At 43.7% G+C, this 21,963-nt stretch overlaps 2 protein-coding genes across 3 annotated transcripts in view; both read right to left on the bottom strand.

Annotated features, from left to right (window-relative positions):
- MAML2 (mastermind like transcriptional coactivator 2) overlaps positions 1-14,943 on the bottom strand; it is a 406,437-nt gene extending 391,494 nt beyond the window's left edge. Inside the window, exon 1 of the mRNA XM_068989256.1 lies at positions 14,425-14,943. Within this exon, the coding sequence (XP_068845357.1) occupies positions 14,425-14,943 (519 nt within the window). The remainder of the gene's footprint in view (positions 1-14,424) is intronic.
- Positions 14,944-19,918: 4,975 nt separating this feature from the next.
- Positions 19,919-21,963, bottom strand: part of CCDC82 (coiled-coil domain containing 82) — a 32,416-nt gene continuing 30,371 nt past the window's right edge. For both annotated transcript variants that reach the window (XM_068988849.1, XM_068988850.1), the window contains exon 8: positions 19,919-20,741. In XM_068988849.1, coding sequence (XP_068844950.1) covers positions 20,676-20,741 — 66 coding nt within the window. In that variant the 3' untranslated portion in view covers positions 19,919-20,675. The remainder of the gene's footprint in view (positions 20,742-21,963) is intronic.

Genomic DNA, 21,963 nt, shown 5'->3' with positions numbered 1-21,963 from the left:
TGCGCTGGACTCACTGGGAGCCAAAGGTGTGATCCACAGGCCCCCAAGATTCTAGAAGTTGTAAAGATTCAATTTGTAGAGCTGTGCTCTAACTAAATCAAGAGATAGGGAAGAAAAGGGTACTATTAAAGAAATTCTTAAGATTGAATATTTGGTTGGGTAAATTTTCCTTTCTTGGTTTGGAGCAGATTCTGTGTATTTCTTTTTTCCAGTTCTATTAAATCCTTAAACAGATCTGCATTTTAAGGGCTTAGGGCTGCCCTTGCAAAATAGATGATTACACTTTCTGTTTAGGGTTTTAGTGATACGGGGGGGAAAAAAAAACGGAGGCAATGGATTGAATTCCCCTCCTCCAGGTCAATTTCTCAGTGATTCTCTTTTGTAGTTCCCATTTAAAGCAGAAACATGTTTTAAAAATGAAGTGGTGACATATAAAATCCCATCCATTAATCCACATTTTTCAACTGTTGTGTGTATATGAAAGAGAGACAGACAGATGGAGAGACTGACACATACAGAAAAAGGATTACTCAATTTTTGAGGAAGGAAGGCTCTACAAGACTATTTTTCTTTTCAGTTTACATTTTATATTTCTTGTAATTACTTCACAGGGGTACTAGATTGGAAAACTTCTTTACCCACAGAAATGTTCCAGGTATAGTTGGGAGGATCTGGGTGAAGAAAATTAGTGTTTTCCCCCCAAAGTCAATTTAATAAATCAAACTCTAGTCCTACAACTGTGTTGCTCATACTGGAATCCTAAATCCCATTAAATAGGGTCAGATATATAGTGATATATAGCAGACTTTGGAGTCCTTTGGACAGCAAGGACATCAAATGCTCAGTTAGTAAAGAATCTGCCTGCAACGCAGGAGACCCCAGTTCGATTCCTGGGTTGGAAGATCCACTGGAGAAGAGATAGGCTACCCACTCCAGTATTGTTGAGCTTCCCTTGTGGCTCAGCTGGTAAAGAATCTGACTGCAACGTGGGAGACCTGGGTTCGATCCCTGGGTTGGGAAGATCCCCTGGAGAAGGGAAAGGCTACCCACTCTGGCATTCTGGCCTGAGAATTCCATGGACTGTATCGTCCAAGAGGTTGCAAAGAGTCAAGACACGACTGAGTGACTTTCACTTTCACTTTCTTAGGGTGATATAGTCCTTTGGACAGCAAGGAGATCAAATCACTCAATCCTAAAGGAAATCAACATGAGTATTCATTGGAAGGACTGATGCTGCAGTTGAAGCTCCAATACTTTGGCCACCTGATGTGAAGAGCTAACTCACTGGAAAAGACCCTGATGCTGGAAAAGACTGGAGGCAAAAGCAGAGGATGAGATGGTTAGATAGCATCACTGATTCAACGGACATGAATTTGAGCAAACACTTGGTGAAAGTGGAGGACAGAGGAGCCTGGCGTGCTGGAGTCCATGACATTGAAGAGTCAGACAGGACTTAGCTACTGAACAATGTAGAGTTACATGTTAATGACTTCTAGGAACAGTGCTGAGCAGTTAACATGGCTGTGCCCTTGCCCTCTGCCACAGCTGGCTGAAACTTGCTTCCAAGATTACTTCAGACCCTCCTCATGAACACTTCCTCTAAAAACCAAAACAAAACATTGTCACCCTTGTCGCCTCTTCTTTCCCTTCTTCCTGTTCACGCTCAGTCACTCAGTTGTGTCCAACTCTTTTCAGCCCTATGGACTATAGCTTGCCAGTTTCCTCTGTCCATGAGATTTACCAGGCAAAAATATTGGAGTGAATTGCCATTTCTGCCCCAGGGGTTCTTCCCCACCCAGGGATCAAAGCAGCGTCTCCTGCTTGGCAGTTCAGTTTCTCAGTTGTGTCCGACTCTTTGCGACCCCATGGACTGCAGCACACCAGGCTTCCCTGTTCATCACCAACTCCACAGTTCAAAAGCATCAATTCTTTGGTGCTCAATGCTTGGCAGGCAGATTCTTTACCACTGAGCCACCTGGGAGCCCCTCCATTCTTCCTAGCAGATACATTTAAGGAGAAATTGAAGGTTGAAAAACAGAAGCAAAATATCAGGGAAGTTATTCAAAGTGTATCAGCTGAAAATGGGCCGCAGAGGCAGACCAAGACACCAAGTGCCCCTCATTGTTTTTCCAAGAAGGAAAGTTAGCGCCCAGGGATGTAAAAGGACTTGACTAAGTTGCTACTAGTTGGTATCAGTGGGAGCACGGGGACCTTCAACATTCAATTCCCAGGCCAGTCCTCTAATTATCACTAATAAGTATAAGAAGGAAAATGTAGTATTACTATATCACTCCCTCTTTATTTATTTGTTCATTTATTGTGATGCATACAGGGAAAAAATGAGGCACTCAGAATAATGTTGCCAAAAAAAAAAAAAATACAAAAACAACAACAAGGGTAGACATCAGACACTCTGCTCTTCAAAGACAGAATATGCTTACTTTCCCCCAGGCGCCATACTCACTGGCAAAGTCTTCTGTGACCCAGAAGACCGAAGGCAATTACATTGCCGATATATATCTGCTATGCTGCCTGACTCTCCCAAGGGCAGCATAAGAGTGCAAGGGGAGTGACGTCTTTATGAGGTTAACCCTTTTCTGTTTCAAGAGGAGACAATCGAAGGCAGATGTGTTCTGTGAAGTGTAACAAGAATCACTGGAAATTTGGTACTTAGGAGGAATGACAGCACCAAGTCGTCATCCAGAAGGGAAAAAATAAATTGTGCAGAGGAGCGCTGAGCTGGTGGAGCCGATGAGAGCACTGATGTCCATGAAGGGAAAGTGAGATGGTAAAATAGCAGGGTGGGGTGCTGAATTATAATACAGGGTGAAGAGACTAAGGACGAAGCAAGGAAACTAATGTCTGTTAAGCCCTACCATGTGCCAGACAACATGCTGGGTTCTTTTATGTATTATTATCATTATACAATCCTCACAACCTTTGGAGATAATTTCTATTATCACAAAAAGGAGAAAGTGAGTCTTCAAAGATGTTAAGTAACCAGTCCTGGGGTAATACACCTAAGAGAGTAGACTGTCTTCCAGGCTAAGGTTTTCTGGTTCTGATTCTGTCAACTGCTACTAAGTTGCAAACCACCCTCAAAACTTAGTGGCTTAAAGCAATTATGCAATATTTCCCATGATCCTCTAAGCTGTCTGGGCAGGTCCTCTGCTGACCCCACCAGGGCCCATTCACTCACCTGGCTGCACTGAGCTGGAGGATTGGCTGAACTAAGATGGCCTCACTACTGTGTTGGCAGTGGGTGCTGGTGGGAGGCTGGGGCACCTCGGTTCTCAGCATGTGGACGCTCATCCTCCAGCTGGCGAGCCCAGCTTCATGATACGGTGGTCTCAGTGTCCCAAGCAGGTTGTTTTATTTTTCTGTTGGTTTGTTTGCCATTTTACTAAAGTATGACTGACAATAAAGAGCTGTATCTATTTAACATATACAACTCAATGAGCTGGGGATAAGTAAACACCCAGAAAACAATCATCACCATCAAGGTCAAAAACATATCCGTCACTTCCCAAAGTTTTCTCCTGTCCTCTATTTTTGTTTACTTATTTGTTTATTCATGGTAAGAACACTTAAGACTTCCCCTTAACAAATTTTAAATCCAGAAGGACTTCTTAAAGCCCATCCTCAGAAGTAGCACGATGCCATTTTCTGCCACATACTTTTGGTTAAAACAAGTCACAAGGCTATTCAAGGCTCAAGGGAAGAAAGAGCATCCACTTCCCAATGGAAGGAGAGTTAAAGTCACATTACAAAGGGGCATATGGCATGGAAGGAATCATGGGATCACTTAAAAAACAATTCATCATAAGCTCTGAACTCTGTGTTCCTTCTACAACCAAAGTGAAGTGAAAGTCGTTCAGTTGCGTCTGACTCTTTGCGACCCCATGGACTATAGAGCCTATGGAATTCTCCAGGCCAGAATACTGGAGTGGGTAGCCTTTCCCTTCTCCAGGGGATCTTCCCAACCCAGGGATCAAACCCAGGTCTCCTGCATTGCAGGCAGATTCTTTACCAGCTGAGCCACAAGGGAAACCCAAGAACACTGGAGTGGGTATCTGATCCTTTTTTCAGAGGATCTTCCCGATCCAGGAATCGAACCGGGGTCTTTTGCATTGCAAACCTTGAATACAAATCCCACACTATCCCTCAGTGTTCTTTTTATAGATTTATTAATGGGACTACTTTTTATAACCAGGAATAGATGTCAGAAAACTTTTAGCTCTCTCTCTACTGCTACTGGAACCTGGAGTGTTTGCTTTTAAATGGGTCTTAATTTTTTCACGTGTGAGTAAAGGGTTTGATCCGTTATCTCTCAAAGGGCTTACAGACTGTATACCTTGATAGAATAGTGTCTATTTTTAGATAAATAGCCCTCTTGGGGGAGGGGCAAGATGGAGATGAGAGAAGGTTAGAAATGAGATGGCTTCTATTTTGCCACGTACTCCCTCTTTCATTGCTGTAGGTTTGGAATTGGGGGAGGGGGCTGGTAGTGAGCAGAGAAACGTCCTTCCCGTGGGTGGTTGAAATCTTCCATGATCTGGGTGCTGTTCTGATCATCTCCATTTATTATATTCTAAGACGGCATGGGTCCTCTCACATTATACCAAGAATAAGAGTACAAGTCCTTGCTCTAAGCGCGTCTAGACCAGGTTAGACAAAACATTTCCCATACAACACACATTCATAGCAGTGAAGCCGACAGTGGAGGCAAGAAGGCTCTTGAGCTGGTCTCTTCCTGAGGGAGCTGAGAGCGTTCTCTGAAAGATATTGTTGCCTAGTCTTTGGAAGATCAGGTTCCCAAGGAGAACACTGATGTTTAATTTAGCACAAAGACAGCTCAGAATCTCTCTCTGGGGGACTGAGCCTGCAAAAAGACCCACATGCAAAGAATCTAAGCGAGAAAAGGAAGCTCTTGTCGGTGCAATGGCTACAGGACTTGGGGGCAACTTTCCTAAACGCGCGCTTGTGCCTGGTGTTTCAGGCAGGAGGACCGCTGCCCTTCCTCGTTTACCCTTGTGTCTGTACTTTGCTCTTTTTCAACACCTCTGTGAAACAGCCAAATAGGATAATACCACCAGCACACAGGTTTTGCTGTCTGAAATTACACGGTGCAAGTGTGGCAATCACATGTGCAAGCCTTAGCCGGTTTAGCAAGTATGGGCCTACTCAGGTGAACAACAACGAAAAATTAGCTTCTCAGCTGCTCAGCCAGAGAATGTTTTTATTTTTACATAATTTAGACTCCAGAGACCTCCAGAAATGAGCAGTGTACACTGAAGTATGGCAATCGTCATTCCAAAGACACAGTACAGTACACACTGTATTCAATTAAGCCACTTCTTTGCACCCTGGTTACCATGGCTCTAAGAGATTATACTATGTATCCAACAAAACCCTGGTAAGTTATTAGCAGCTGAAGCAAACTTTGGCCTTAAGTAAATTTTCTGGGGAAAGAAAAGAAAAGACATGTAATTAACTTTCTGTTCAAATCCTTCAGAGCTCCCTGAAAAGAAGCCTGGTGTGCAGTGAGGGATTCGGGATGCTGGGCTTCATGTGGGTGAGAGTTATCAGAGTGCTGGAAAACTCAACCACATTTCTGACAAAAGAGAACTTTCGAAACGACAATGTTAATGATTCCACACTAACATAGGAACCGGCTGTGACTCAGAAAGCAAGAACACCGTTAAAAACAAATATGAAGCACAACGAACCCAACACGAGTTCGATTCTACCTTGCCACAGAATATGATCCTTCAAGAGGAGGAGGAGGGTCTGAGTTTAAATGATGGGGAATAAAGAGACTAAAAGAAAAGTTTTAACTGCAGTCTGTGCTCTGAGTTAGCACCAGCAAATCTGTCCTTGTTCAAACATCATCCACCGAGAACAAGACTATTCTCATTCTAATCCTGTCACTTCTTCACAGAAACACTGTGCTTTTGATTAAGAATCATCCTCACAGAAACTTGCTTTGAAGCCTTGGCAACATTTTCCTCGCATTTCTTATGGAAAGTCACACTTGAGGAGGTACTGAGCAAAGAAGAGATTCCAGACGAAGAACCACATCAAGGCTTGATGTTTTCAGCATGCTCCAGGTCGGGGTTGGGAAGAGGGCAGATTCGGGCCGCGTGTTTGTGTGCGGCTGCAGTGAGAGGACCGATTCCCTAGCAACTTGAGAGAGGGACCTGGCTCTCAAAAGCGCACATTTAAATCTCCACAGCAGGGAACTGCTACCTCTTTGTGACTCTGTGACCAGCTTCCTTTAAAGAATTATTCATCAGTCTGGATGAATAATTCAGTTAAATTGGTAAATTTGGATGCTTCCATTCTAATCATTCCAAATTCTCAACAGATAGCTGCAATTTCTCACTGACTCACACAACCCACCCACCACACTTTCTGGGCAACTAAATGGAAACCGAGCCTTTATTCTTGAAGAGACAAGGAATCAACCTCTGACTCTAGTCAAGTTCTAGATGAGGAGTCCTGGAATCCCAGGAGTGGAAGAGATATTAATTGATCTTGTTCTGAAGAAGGGTACTATTCAACCCATTTCAGAGAAATGTAAACCCATCCCAGACAGCATCTCCACAGTAAACTCTTTAAGGAAACTGGATAATGTGGTATACTTCACTATCCATTTAAAATAAATAAAAAGAGAAAAGCCATATCCTTCCACAAAATATCCCTGACATCCTCTTGGAGGTAGAATCCTGAGTGGGGAAACCGTGACTCTGACTTGTGTATATCACTTCTCACGTTAATAAGAACAACAGTTAAAAGTTACTGAGCCTCCTCTAGGTGCTAGGAAGTTATCTCCTTCACTCACCAACCCTATGTAGTTAGTTCTAGGACTATCATTCCATTTTACAGGTGAGAAAACTGAGACTGGAGAGTTTAATTAACCAAGAAGTGGTAAGCCACTGAGAAAGGAGCTGTGATTTGAAACTGGATAGTCTCACCCCCACCTCAGATTCTTAAGTGCTATGCTTATCTTGCCTCCGTCAGCTGATGTTAAAACATCCCCACCCATTTCAGACTGTAAATTCTAAAAAGACAAAGGCTATATAAAATTGCTCATTGTGGATACATTCATTGTCTTGGTGTAGAATAAATTATTTATTGAATTAATGGGTAAGTTCCTCAAACTCTAAAGAGCACCCATGTTCACAATCGTGGTAAGAAATTTCAGGACTTCTGCTAAAACCATTAAGACCCGGACCACAGTGCATGTCAAATACTGTTATAGCCATTCCTTTGACCCTACTCTCTAGCTTTATTCAAGCCTCACTGAGAATGTGTAAACCTCTCTCTGCATCCTCTCTCCAAGGAAACAGAACAGCTTTCATTCTTTCCACCCAACCCTTGGATACGCGTAGGAAAGAGCCAGAGCCGAGTGGTGGAGAGAGAGCCCACCGGAGCTGTGCTTGGTATCTCAGCATCCTGCCTCGAATCAAGGCGGGAAGGAGTGGCTAGTTCTTCCCCTCGGCCATCCACTCCACCGGGAGCCATCCCTGGGCTCTGTGAACATGGACCAAATAGGGGAAACTGCTACTGACTGACCTCGGGGCAAGTAAGATATCTGTAACACACCGGCAATTAAAAAGCAAGGAAGAAAGCCAGCGCATCTCAAAGACCATCTGGACTCACAGCTTCTTGAAATTTCTGCACATGATTTTTTGTTTGTTTGTTTTAATGAAAAGACCTTTTCCAAGTTAGTAAATTCATCTGTTGGAAAGGTCAGTTTACACATCCAGAGAACCCACGGGGGCAATCCTGATTCGAGCTGGAAGGCCTAGCCAGCCTAAGAAGAGAGGTGTAGCGGGTTCTGCTTCTTTTATCTTCTCTTCTGTGTCTAGCAACTGTGCTTTTAAAACCATCTCCTTTCGATGCCAAAGGCCATGTCACACTGTATATAACTCACAGTGAATGGGAGAAGTGTGTAAATAGCAAGGCATTAAGCAGCTCAAGGGACTTGAAGATAGGTAATAGAGAACACTTAGGCAGTGCGCGATGAGAAGAGGCTGCTGGAGGGGAAATGTAATACTTGTCTTCAAGTATATGAAGGATTGTTATTGCTTCAGAGACACTGACTCCTCTGAGTCTTCCTTGCCAGATCATTTCCCAGGGCCTCTGATACACTCTTCCCTGGTGGCTCAGATGGTAAAGAATCTGCCTGCAGTGCAGGAGACTCGGGTTTGATCCCTGAGTCAGCAAGATCCCCTGGAGAAGGAAATGGTTACCCACTCCAGTATCCTTGCCTAGAAAATCCCATGGGCAGAGGAGCCCGATGAGCTACAGTCCATGGGGTCACAAAGAGTCAGAGGCAACGGAGTGACTTTCACTTCACTGATGCACTCTTGCTGGAGCTCGAGACCCTCCGGGGTGGCGGGGATCGACCTTGCATGGGCCCCTCACTGCTCACACCCAACCACAGGGTCAGCCAGGCTCCACTCTCTGTCCCCAAACACCCAAGGTTTACCCAGATCTGCACTCACTGGCCCTGGCGCTCACTTTCATCATCTCTCTTGCTCTTCCCAGGCCTGCTGGGAACCCACATTCTCCTTACAGCACTGCCTGACCTGGGTTTGACTCTCTCTGCTGCTGGACTACTAACAACACTCTTGTTTTGAGCACCCACTATGAGTCAGGCACTACATTAACTGTTTTGCTAAAAAATATTAGCTTTCTTTTACAGATGAAGATTTCCCAGGTGGCGCAGTGGTAAAGAATCCACCTGCCAATGCAGAAGTAGGCTACAGATGTGGGTTCAATTCCTGGGTCAGGAAGATTCCCTGGAGGAGGGCATGGCAACCCACTCCAGTATTCTTTCCTGGAGAATCCCATGGACAGAGGAGACTGGCAGGCTACAGTCCATGGGGTTCCAAAGAGTCGGACATGATTTAGTGATTAACAACAACAAAAATCCAAAATAGCAATATCACACAGGGCCACTTTTAAGGAAAGAAACATCCTTGTCCATCCTTGAACAGAGCACCTCCAAAGACAATAGTGCTGTATTAAGATCATGTCTGCTTATATTGATGCCCATAGTTCCAACCAAACAAGATTTTATACTTGAGACAGATTATAACAACTATCCAATTTGGGTTGCTACTGAGCAACAGATGAAGATACTCATGCCCCAAAAGAAAATTATTTCCCCAAGCTCACACAGGTAGAAGATGTGAAGTAGGGATCACACAAGATTCAACTAGAAAATCTATGCATGAAATTCTTCTACTTATCAAATCTTTAAGCCTCAGTTTCCTTATTTGTAAACTAGTCAAATGTTGCTTACTCACCTCTCTCTTTTTTTGAGCATTACATAAATATATAATAACAGTGTCTGGATATTCTAGGGCTGAATACATATTTATTCTTCTCTCTCTGAATTTCTTTATCAGTTTTGGTCCTATTCTACCCAGTTAAGCATTTCACTGTTACTGTGTAAACATGGTCTTGATTTGCCAACTAGCCTATAAGTAAGAAGTGACTAGGTATTTAGCTGTATTTCCCTGTTCTCCCACAGAGCCTGTTAAAGTGTGAGGGAAATCATCATGAAAATGCAGAAGAAAGAATTTAGAATTGTTTTCATTAAACATGATCCTACCTATGAATGTATAAAAGAGACAGGATTAAAGCACAAGGAAGTAGCGAAGTCTACTTGGAATGGTTTAGCTGCCATGCATAGCAGACCTGGATGTTGTATTTTTTTGCTCCCAAATTTCCCTAATAAGCTTTTGGAGATTAAATAGCAGGGCTAAACACACACACACCAACAACAACAACAACAATGAAAACAAAAACAGCTACTCAAGCTACTTCATTTGAAAACCCATGTTTGCCTTGTAACTTAACAAAAGGTTTACCGACATAAGGGAGTCATACAGCACCAAACGTTAAGGTTTAGAAAAACTTGATAAACATTACCTAGCAATGACATTATTTCAAAGAAAACAGAGGGCTTCTATAAACAAACATTGACCTAAACAAGCAATATGTCTTGGTGATATAATTACATTACTCTGCTGGCAAAACAAGCTTTCTATCCATTTTTGATAAAGGATTGTACCAACTTCTCTCTCCACTTGAACTCTTTTGCCTTTGTGAGATCTTATATTTACTGGAAAGAAGTCATAGGAAGGTCCTGGATATATAAGAACTCTTTCTTTATTACTTTGTTCTGGAAAACAGAACAAAAATAGGTCAGTTCTAAAGGAAATGATGGCTGCATATATAAATAATGTAAATACTCCTATCACTGTCCCAGGGAGGATATTCATCACATGGACAGCTACAGACTCCCAGATCTGGCCAATGAAGTGTTTCTATTCTCAGTCCCCCTCCCACGCACAGCCCTCCAATTCTGAATTGTCAATTGGAAACTTGATTATTATCAGTTAAAAATAACTGGGGAACTCTGGCAATGATTTAACTTGTTTGACTTTCTTAAGCTAACAATTAACATTTTAGACTATTGTTGACAAAATATTTAACTTTCCTGTGCCATTTGTGCAAACGACTTTTCTGATATTCCTGACACACTCTGACAGACACACCTTTCTGAAGCTGCTTAGGTCTGTGCAGGGGCCGTAAAAGACCCTAAACACTTTCACACCATTGCACATTTTAACTAGGATTCCCTGGGACCTCTGAGAATGCTTAAGTACACTGATATCTCAGTTTTATCTTGACAGCACTGAATTTGAAATATAATCCCTCTATTTACAATAAAAGCTATTTCACTATTTAAAACAGACACTGAAAGCTTAAGTACACTTTTAATCCCTGGAAAAACTGGTATTATGATTCCTTGTTTAGCATTTATAATTAGTAATACTAGTAATAATGCCTTGCATTTCTGCAGTGCTTAATTTTTTCCAAAGACTATCCAGAAACACACATATTCATTTGTTTTCTCAACAAGCCAGGGCAGCATTATTGTTCTGTCTTGCAGATAACTGCTAAGTAACTTGTCCTGGGTTACCCAGCTGGTTAGTGATCAAGCAGGCCCAGAACCAAGGATACAGATTCCTTGTCCGATCTGTTTTCTTTCCTCCACACTATGTTAGGGAGAAGATAATCTCTGAAGCCAAAGATGACTTGGAACCACTTATCTATCTATCCTAGCAACACAGTCTAAGCAACAACAACAACAACAAAAAGGAGCCTGTCTCAGGCAAAAGGGAAAGATTAATAATGCACCACGGAAGCTCTAAACCTTTCTGTTCCATGGACCAGCAATTATTCAGTTTCACAGTTCATTCAAAGATTCAAACATACTTCACCAGGAAATGATTTAGTGCCGAAAGCCTGCTCCAAGTGGTTAGAAAGGCAGACCTGCTTAAGCCCTTACAATCCAGGCCCTCCGAAAGGCCCTGTTCCTGCTGTCTCTGCAGTAAAGGGGCTTCCTCTGAACTTGTACTTGAGCTAAATGAAGAAATTGGCTGAGTAAGGGCTGCAGAATTAGGCTATGTGGACAGAATTAGAACTGGCTTGGAGGTTATTCTGACATTGTTCTGGAAACTTAGGCTATTGTAAATCTCAGACATTGTACATGTCTTGCAGTATCACGCCCCTCAAAGTCAACAATCACCTAAAGAATGGAGGTTCTCCTTCCACTCTCACTGAAAAATTACTGACTCTATACAAGGCATTGTACTAGTAGGTATGCAGGATATAGACTTCTCCTCTGAGGGCACTGTGCATATTCGATTTTAGATGATCAATATTTTCTCCCTTTCTTCAAAGGGCATTTATGGTCACTTAGGGCATACGGATAAACTATTAAAGGGATACCTTCCACACACCGAGACAGAGATAAATCTGGTTATGGACAGAGCAGTAAGAAAGGACACCCACTCTGTGCAAAGGCTCCTTTAAACGGATGGTGTTTCTGAAAAGAAGAGGAGCCCGAGTGAAGTGAGACCAGCAGATTTAACTGGCTTAGTGAATCACTCCCAAAAGCCCAGGCCTCCCCTTTGGACACAATGTTATCAGGTTAATACAGTACTTGCATCACCATCTCTGAGTACTATGCTGAGTAACAAAGAGCCAAATTTAGACGCTAAAATGGAGAAGGGAATTTCCAATAACCAAAAGGGGGGTAGTGGATCACCCCTTGCCATGGCACAGGTCTGCAGTGAAAAGCCACCATCAGAAACACACTGCTCTTTTCACTCCTTACATGCACAGCACATCTCATCAATCCTCACGGCGCCTGCGGAGGGAGCCCCTCTAAGGGGGTGTTTCAGGAGATGACTGATAGTGAGGAGAAAGAAAGTAGATTCCCGTTTAGAAAAGGAGTGACAGAGCAGCTACCTCTGGCTTCTTATAGCGCTAAGCCTCCAGCCGGGAAAGGCCAGACACCTCCCAGCACGGACACTGCTGACATAAAGTTACAATCACCACTGAAGTTGGTTTCATTTCACATCCCCAAAACCCCAAGTAAAAGGCTTCCTTCCAAGGGGGAGGAGAGCAAAAAAAAAAAAAAAGAAAGAAAGAAAGAACAAGGCCATAAGCAGACACCTTCCTTGCAGCCGCTGGGATGTGAAGTCCACATCCAGTCTTGGCACCCAGGACAGAGATCTGTCTTCTCTGGGGCTGGGTGCCTAGTTCCCTGTATCACCCCCAGAAACACTTACCAGGAGACTGTGAAGCATACAAGGCTGTATTATTGGGAGACTTGCAGACAGATTATAAATTTACTGAGGACAATCAAGGCATTTAGATGCTTTTGGCCGCAAATGCCAGTGACACACACACATACAAACCTCATTCTTCTTTCCATTCGAGTGATTCTTTACCCACTCCCCCCCTCCACCCCCAGCATCTTTCTTTCACGAAACAAACTCCCATTGCTGTCCTAGGGAATTCCAGAGAGAGGTGAGGATATAGCAGGTGGAAAGGAATGGAAATTAGGCCTGGAAGCATGAAATAACCCCACAGGCTAACTGTATCCAAGGATAAAACAACAAACATTGAGCAGTTTAACTGTTAGCTGTTATCTCTCGTCTGGAATTGGCACCAGGAAGTTGCAGTTCTAGGCATCCCAGGCAAAATATGTGTGTGTGCTGGAACAGAACAGAACCAATTCAGCCCCCAGGCTTTCTAGAAACTTCACCACCAGAGACCCAGGCCAGGGATAAGGAGGAGCCACAGAGAAGCTTGCAGGGGCCTGGCTAGAGGATGCTCTCTCCCCAGAGCTCCTTCTCAAGCTCCCTCCAAGAAAGAGTTCGACCCAGTGCCTTCCTCTCCTTTGGGCTTTTTGAGGACATTTCAGCTTGGATGTCCATTTCCTGTTGCTGACTTTCATTAGGGCTGGCTTGGGCCCATGGGAGCTGTTCCGCGAGTGGACACAGGACTTCCGAAGCCCCAAGGAACTCAGAAATGGAGGAAGCTTGCAGGGCCATAGGGCCTTGGGGCTCCACCTTCTACTCAGAGGCCATGGCCCCGGCAGCTTTGGGGGGAAAGCCTGCACAGGCCGGGCGATCACCTGACCAGGGCTGGCACCAGAAACCAATGAGTCAAGGGCTACTCCCTCTGGGGTGGGGTGTGTCTGAGCCTCTGAGGAAGAACTTCCAGCCAGAAGCCTAATCACAACTCTCAGGTCGGGTACTCTGTCGCCAGGAGTGGCAGAGGACAAGGCACTCTCTAGGACGACAAACTGGGAACAGCCCCTTGGCGCCTGCACACTTTAGTGAAGGCTGCAAGTCAGCACTCTCTGATTGCAGTGCCTGCAGAAAGAAGCTAGGTGGGGACAGTGGGGGAGTCTGTAAGAAACCAGGCAGCAGGCCTCTCAAAAACATTCCCTCACCTGTCTTGGGGAGAATTCCCCAAGTTTTTGAATGAGGGAGCGCTCAGGGAACTTGCTCTGTTAGGGATGACCACTTGTGTTCTCTTTACCCAAGGAGAAGGGGCCACTTCAAAGAAGGAAAGGGAAATGGGAGAAGAAGGAAAAGGCTTGGCTAAAGGTCAGCTGGACTGGCTGCTAAACAAGCGCTTTCAGGCTAAGCGTGGCTTGTTGGGCCTAATCAGCGCTGGCCTGCCAAAGTGAGAGGTTCCTTGAGGCAAGGCCTTCCTTCTTCAGTGGCTCAGATCTTGCCGCTTGGAGCCAACCTTTCTGCAGTCTGCGGACCCCAGAGAAAACTCTGGGAAACTCAAGTTTCTTACCCCTTAAGAAATACTCTACAGGTGGAGGAAACCAATGCCCAAGCAACCGCAGAACTTGACGAGGAAGGGTTTAACAACACGGCACCAACTGGACGCCCAATGGCCTTTGGGGTGGTCAGGGGCAGCGTAGCCCTCCGCACTGTCTTCCACTCGGCATCAGGCCGAGGCCAGCGTCCGGCCTGACCGAAGGCCACAAGACCACCGCCGGAATGAGGAGAAAACCAGGTGTCTTACCGCAATGAGGGCCGAGTTCCTCTGGTCCCCCGGGGTGGAAGCCGGCGGCTGTTGCTGGGGCTCGCCGTCGATCCCACCGCTGCCACCACTGCTGCTACTGCTCCGCAGGTGCTGCTGGTGGTGATGATGATAGTCCGGCGGGGGCGCTGGGGCCGCGGGCGCTGCCGTCTGGGAGGCCGTCGGAGGGGCGGCGGGCGCCGGCGGAGGGGCTGTGGCGGTGGCAGAGGAGGCAGTGGCCTTGGTGTGCTTGCCGGCCTTCCTGGCCCCCTGGCCGTGCTGGACGAGGCTCAGGAGCTGCAAGGTACTCTCTCTTTCCCGGTCGGAGCTCTCGGCCCTACCCCGTTCGTAGCGTCCTTCACAGCTCAGGTGGTGCTGGCGGCAGACGGCGATGCGAGCTCGAAGGCGCTCCACGATGGCACTGTGCACTCTCGGGGTGACCGAGCCCCCTCCAAGGAGCCCCGCCCCGGGGGCCCCCCCTAGCCCTCCCGTGGGGGCCTGCGGGGGCGCTGTGTCCCCCATCTTACTGGACACAATGATTGCTGCCCGTGGGATGGTGAGGTGGTGGGAAGCTATAGCCGGTTAGCACAGGCAAATCTGCTTTTGACAATCTGCGCTCAGAGCTCAGGACCACATGAATAGAAGTCTTCAGAGGCTGGGGGCGGTGGGGCGGGGGGGCGGGGGGGCGCGTAGTGGAGAAGGTATGGGGGAGGGGAGTGAGTAAAAAGAGGGTGAGGAGAAAGAACAGAAACCAATGGCAGAGGATAAGTTGGAAACAAACCCTGATCAACTTGCTCTAATTGTATTTGACAGCTCTGGAGAAGTTGGAGAGAGTTAGTGGGGATTCCCCCCAACCCCCCGCCCCCCCCAACACCAAGCTGACAAGAGGTACTTTGTAAACACACGATCTGGGGGTTAGAGCAGGAACTCAGGGATTGTCAAGCAAGAGACAGGAACAGACAGCAAAGGGAATTGTGAGAGGTATTAACAGAGAGCTGGACTCCCCCGTCACCTAGTTGTTTCCGAAGATTCTTTTATGGGGATGTTTCTGCAGAGGAACCCACATCTACCATGGTCTCTGTAACCCACGGCCTTTACTTTTCCGCAATTTTTTTTTAAAGTGCTGTTTCAGAAGCTTTCTGAAGTCAATGTTCAAAACGTACAAAAATCAAACAGATTGTCTTTTGGCTTTTAATTTTTCCTCCCTTTCCCTTTGCTCCGGTGTTTTCTCCTCTTTGGGGGTGCTGTAGGATGTGGTCTTCTCCCCAAAGAGGGAGACAGCTTTTCAATTGTTAATGTCAGTAATTGGACTTCTGGACCATGCTTTTTTCTTCAGCTAATCCAATCACCGGTAAAATCCTCATTCCCTCTAAGGTTTCCCAGCCTTAAATGAAAGCAGTCTGAAGTCACTAGCCACTGAGAGAGAGATCCTTCAACACATTTTTTTTTTTCTTCTTCTTTCCCGCTTACGTTTCTAGTCCTCACCCCCGGCTCGATTCTAATACAGTATCAAAAGAGACAAACTCTTCCGAGAGTAATTTACAAACGATGGTCAAACTTACAAACTTCCAGTAAATTGCACCGAGTCATGTCCAGCCACTTTTCTGTCCACTTTTGTACATTCCATCCCCGGCCAGTGGATCTGAGGGTCTGGACTCGCAATAAGCAATGTGGTTCTATCTCTTGGATTGCTCCGCTTTTAGAGATGGAAAAGAAAGTAGCCGGTCTTTTCCTTTCTCTTTTTCCCGTCTGTTGTTCGCCGCTGGGCTGACACTGGCTCCGCCGCCCGGAGTCACGGCGATACACAGGCTTTCATTGTGCTCCGATAGGAGAGGGAGAGAAAGAGAGAGAGTGAGACAGAGGGAGAAAGAGAGCCAGCGAGCTGCAGGGGGGTGGGGGACGGAGGGCGGGGGAGCTCTCGCCCGAGGCTCCCTGGTGGAAGGCGGGTGCCACTGCACGGGCGAGCGAGGCGGCCGGTGCGGGGAAAGGGGAACGCAGAGGGCCTCCCAGCGGCAAGAAGTGGAGGATCCCGAAGCCTGCGCATCTCGGCGTCGGCGCGCGCAGCTCGCACTCCGGCTCGGCCTGGGCAGGACGGCGGTACGTTGGGGAAATTCCCCAACCTCTACCCGACTACTTCACCAGCCCGAAATGGTGCAGAAATTCCCGGCCAGTGGATGTATTTTCCCTGCCAGACCTCCGTTACGCTCCCCGCCTCCACCCCTCGAGGATATCACTTTCATTTTTCAGTATGTTGTCAATGACACCCCTGGGCACTCTAGCGAGAGCTGGGTGAACACGGAGGAAATGTTCCTGGGTGTCAGAAAGGGAGGCGTAAGGTATGTGCGTATTGGGGGAAACGGAGGAGTGGGTGAAGAGAAGAAATTACATCGTTAGCTCCTAAAGGGCAGGCGAGTGTCTGTCTACCTGCTAGCCTGTTTTGTCTGTCTCTGGCTAAGTCAATCTCGGTGATCATAAGCAAAATCAGTAAGAATAACTAAAATATTCTATCACGATGAAATTACAAGTATCAGTTCTCAAAAAGAAAAAAAAAAAGATTTTTCTGAAAATACAAGATTCCCTATGACAAACCTAATGCAAGATCTGGGGCCTTCACGGTAGTCTGTTTACATACATAAGGAGGAAAATCATTATGCAGCAGTCCAGTTTCAAGTTCACTAACACAAAACAAACATCTCTGACACACATTGTTGTCTCATCTTCAGATAATCCTACCTTTAAGCTCTCAAAATGCATGTTGGATTCTGCTGATTACCATTTATGGAGGATAAACTGAAGTGAGCACAATATTGTTCTAGTCAGGACCATATAGTCTGTTATGCTCATTTGGATTTGAGGTGTCAAGCAATGGGGCTTTGTTAATCTAAACCACCTCCCGCATCTCAGTTACAAGGTCCTGCTTCAAACTGAGCTGTGGATAGAAATGAGTAAGATCAGTGCAAACATTTACCTAGTTTAGTTCTCGATAGGCTGGTCTACATTAGTTCATTTTCACAAATTCTAGAATGTTATTTTGGGATTTGGGACAAGTGCATTCTGATGGAATGTAACTTTTTTTTTTACTTTTCATTGGAACATACTGCTGTCTGTCCCTTCCAAGGCTAAGTTCCTCATCACTCATGGAGAAAAGCAGAAATATCTTTTTTAGGTATGCAAATCTGAAAGAACTCTCTCATGAGGTTTCATTAAAAAGGGAAGGGGTTCTGATCATTTTAGATTGGTTTTTAAAAAGGTGTATTCATTAGACATTACCTCGAGTTACTATCAGCACTTTATATATTCAGCAATCACACTTGATAAGAGAAAAACCTTAATAAATTTAAACACTGTTCACGCTACAGTTCTGCAGTAGCATGGATTTTAATTAATAACAGTTTTTGGTCAAAGCTGCTCTTTCTAAATGATATAAAGTTTTACTTCTAAGCTAGACAAGGACACACCTTAAAAACTTGTCCAACAACAATTTAATACATTTTCCTACTATGTTCTAGTGATGTAGGACTCTCCTTTACAGTGTCTTTTGTACACACTTGCCCTTTACAGTCATTTAAATTCAAGCTGACATCATTATCATCCACCTCATTTCCATTCATGTCATTACTATTTATTTAGTCACTGTTTCAGCACAGTACTTTGCATAAATCTCCCTCCAATCCACCAAAAATCCTGAGGGAGAGGAATTATTAACTCCATTTATAAATGAGGAAACTGAGGCTTATTGAAAATAAACTATTTAAACTAACTAGGAAGTAACAGCTCAGGACTTGAACTCAAGCCTGATTTCAAACCTATCCTTTCTTAACCACTGGACTTGCTGCCTCAGTATCAAGGGTGAAAAGAGTTACAGGGAAACCAGACTATACCCAGAATAGCTCAAGGGCTGCAATTACACCTCAATCAACATGCTGGAGTCTAAGCAAGTCCTATAATACCTCCAAGAAATGAGTAGTGAATAGAACTACTCATCTGAGTATGAGAGCAGACAAGTGAGAAAATATGCTCAATTATATCCAGCTGCCAATAAAATAAACATTTTTTTTCCTTGTCTTCCCCTTTTATGGAACTGTTCCCTCTTATATCCCTAAAGCTTCTGTATGGGCCCTAGGAATTTTTTTTTAAAGCATTAGTTCCTTTTTATTTGTCCATCTGTCTTCCTCATCTTTACTGTTCATAGCTACCTAAGGCATTTAATGCTGTAGTGATAAATGTCAAGATCTCAAAAGTTCAGATATGTGAGACTTGTAAGCTTACAAACTATTGTTATATAGAATCAGTGATATCAGTGATGATGATAAAATACAGTAAGTCTTAATACCTACTAAAGTTAATTCTGATTTTTCAACATTGTTTTCTTCTAGACTATTTGCTTTTGGCCCCCTGATCCATGCTAATTCTCATTTCCTGACAGCCTGTCTCTTTGCAGTTCTTTTGGTGTAATCATGTACAAAAAAGTCTCTTGTACTCTCCAAACACCTACTGAAGAAGCTTGCTCGGTTGCAGTGACCTCAGACATCAGCAAAGCTACTTATCAGCATTTCCTGATCAACAGCCAGAATACTGTTCTAACAAGAAAAATGTTTCAAGTCATTAAGAGGCATGACCTAGGAACTGAGTCAGCTGCCATTACAAGTCCTTAAAGTCATTAGTGCTTTCATTTTTATAAATTAAGCAAATGCTATTTATTAGATAAATATTTTTAACTTTCAGTTGGTACGTTCACTCTTCAGTTGGTTCGTTCACTCTTCAGTTGGTTCAAACTTGTCTGTAGTGTCACATACAAGAAATGATGCTCCCAAGGTCTTCAGAGATACTTTAGAGCTCATTCTTTTGTTTTCCTTGGACTTCTTTTTAGACAAATCATTCATGATCTTCACCCTTCCCAATTAGCCATCACTTTTCCTCTAAACTCTGCCCTGTATCTTTTTGGACACTATCACTGTATCTTCAACTTTCAACTGCAACTTCATGTAGCTAAGGATTATTTCCATATAACAGACAAATAAGAATAGAGATGCATGATTAAAAATTTCCACTTCATACTTTTAAAAAAGGTATGCACTCTTCACATGGAAAGTCAGCATCAGTATTCTCACAGCTTTGTAAGTGCTACCTGTTTTGTTTACAATCATAATAGGGATGACATTGGAAAATTAACTGTAGAAAATATTAAATCTCTATGTAAGGACTTAATAAAATGCAATTTTTAATGTATATCATGAAGACCATTCCATGAACCACATTAATAGATGAAGTGAGGTTCAACTGACACTTGAAGAAACACGGATGTGAAATTCACAGGGAACTAGACCCTACTAGAACGGCACTTTTAAGAATTAAAGATACAGAATAGCCAGGGTCCATTTGTTCACTCTGAAACCATTTTACTTTATTCTATTAAGGGAAAATTTAGAAGTGCAATTTAGAAGCAATGAAGATGCCAAAATGTGATTTTAAACTATTTTTGGCAGAATTTGTCTCTCTGAGATCTTTTGATCCTAATAAATACTTATAGGGGAAGAGTAATGGATAAAAATAAATAAAATACATCCTACTCATTTACCTGTAAACAAAACTGGACAGGAAAAAGAAAGAACATTATGACCTATGCAAATACATATCATGAAATTATTCCTGAATGTGAAGATTGGAAGACTCTGCAGGCCTGAAATATATTTGTAAGGGACACTTTGGAAAAGGGAAAAAAGCACTCCTCTACTTGGAATGGGTAAGCTATAGTCTGATTGTGATGCCAGAGAATTTAGTTGAACATAACACCGAGGCTTCTTCCATGGCCCACTGATTTAGATATTGATGGCAGTAAAAAATGTTAGTGAAGATCATTTAATACTACAAAAGCAGATCTGGGCAGGAATTCAGCAATAAATACACACAGATGTTAATCTAAATAGATTCTTAAAATACATGGTTTTCTAATAAACTGACAGGACATGAAGAGCTCATTTACTTGACAGTCATCTGATGTAAAGGCATTGTTATATAACTTTCAAATACACTTAAAGTTAGGCTTGTGTATTCTATGTACAGTAGATAAAAGTTTTATTAGACTGCAGTGTTGTTTCATGGAAATTAAGATGAACATGTTTCACACAAGATATTGTGCCATGAAGCTATACATAAAACATATAAATAGGTCACATGATACAGAGAAACAAGACTTGTGATCTTCACATTTACAGGAATTTACAAAATCTTCTCTGAAGGAAATATGTTAAAATTCAATCAAACTTCTCATCTTGAAAGTAATCCGCAGAACTGAGATATTCTTGAAGTTGATCATATTTCTGTGTATATAATAGAAAAGCTAGTTATTCTACTCAAAGCAGTGAAAATAAACTAGGCCTTTTCAATCTACAGACACAAATGGAACAAGTTTATCTCATGGCAATCATGAACAAATACCTTTTTATTATAAACAGGGACTCAATTTCAAATAATCATTTCTAATTCATAGAAAGCATTGGTAAGAGATCAAAATGAACATTATTATTAACTTCATAACTGTCTGATAAATTATGTTTTCTATTATCATATTTATAGTAGAAATGTAACAACTTCAATAACTTATTCAACAAAAATTTGTTAAACACATATCAAATACTTTGCTAATGCGCACACATGCTAAGTTGCTCCAGTCATGTCTGACTCTTTGAGGCCCTATGGACTGTAGTCCTCCAGGCTCCTCCATCCATGGGATTCTCCAGGGAAGAATACTGGAGTGGGTTGCCATGCCCTTTCCATTGCTTTCCCTGCCTCTAAGGAGAACAGAGTTCACCAATGACAACCAGTAACAAGGGGCATAAGGAAGTATAGACACTGCTATGAGGGTTCTGAAGAGAGGTTATGGTTAGCTGAGGTGACCAGGAAGAGTGGCATTTGGGCTGTCCTAGGGAAAAAGACTTGGTAGGCGACGGTCTGGCGGAGTGTTTTCTCTAGGAGACAGAAATCCACAAAACAGTGCACGGGGTTTGACTGCAGTCTGAGGTTTTCCAGGGGAACTGAGAGAAGACTGAAGCAAAGAGGTAGTCAGAGAATAAAAAGTATGAAATGTTAGGTTATAGAGCTTAGCAATAATGTGACAGGCAATGGAAGGCTGCCAAAGGTGTTAGGGCAGGAAATTGACACAATCTGAGGTGTGTATATATATATTTTTTAAAAGGGTAAAACATCCAGTCTAGAATGGTTTGGCAGCTAGTTATGAGTCTACTATAATAATTTAGGTAACAAAGGCCTAAATCTGAGTGACAGCAATGAAGATGGGAGAGTAAAGACCAGGGCCGGACAAGAGGAGAGAGGAACTGGGACGGTTTGGAGATTTCAAGGTTGACAGAGTTCAAGTGCTTCCTTCTGCTGGGGAGATGAACTGACCTAACGGTTTCTTAGCTCTCCTTATGAGCTCTGCATCTGCTTCCAATAAAACGAGAGATGGTGTTGATAGCTCTGACGTTTATGGTGATAGGGACTGAAACCTGATGTCCCTATGGACATACTTTTTTCACTTCCTGG

This window comes from Capricornis sumatraensis, chromosome 16, assembly GCF_032405125.1.
Source record: "Capricornis sumatraensis isolate serow.1 chromosome 16, serow.2, whole genome shotgun sequence".
In the NCBI taxonomy this organism is placed as follows: Eukaryota; Metazoa; Chordata; class Mammalia; order Artiodactyla; family Bovidae; genus Capricornis; species Capricornis sumatraensis.
This window is presented reverse-complemented; position numbering and strand designations above follow the sequence as displayed.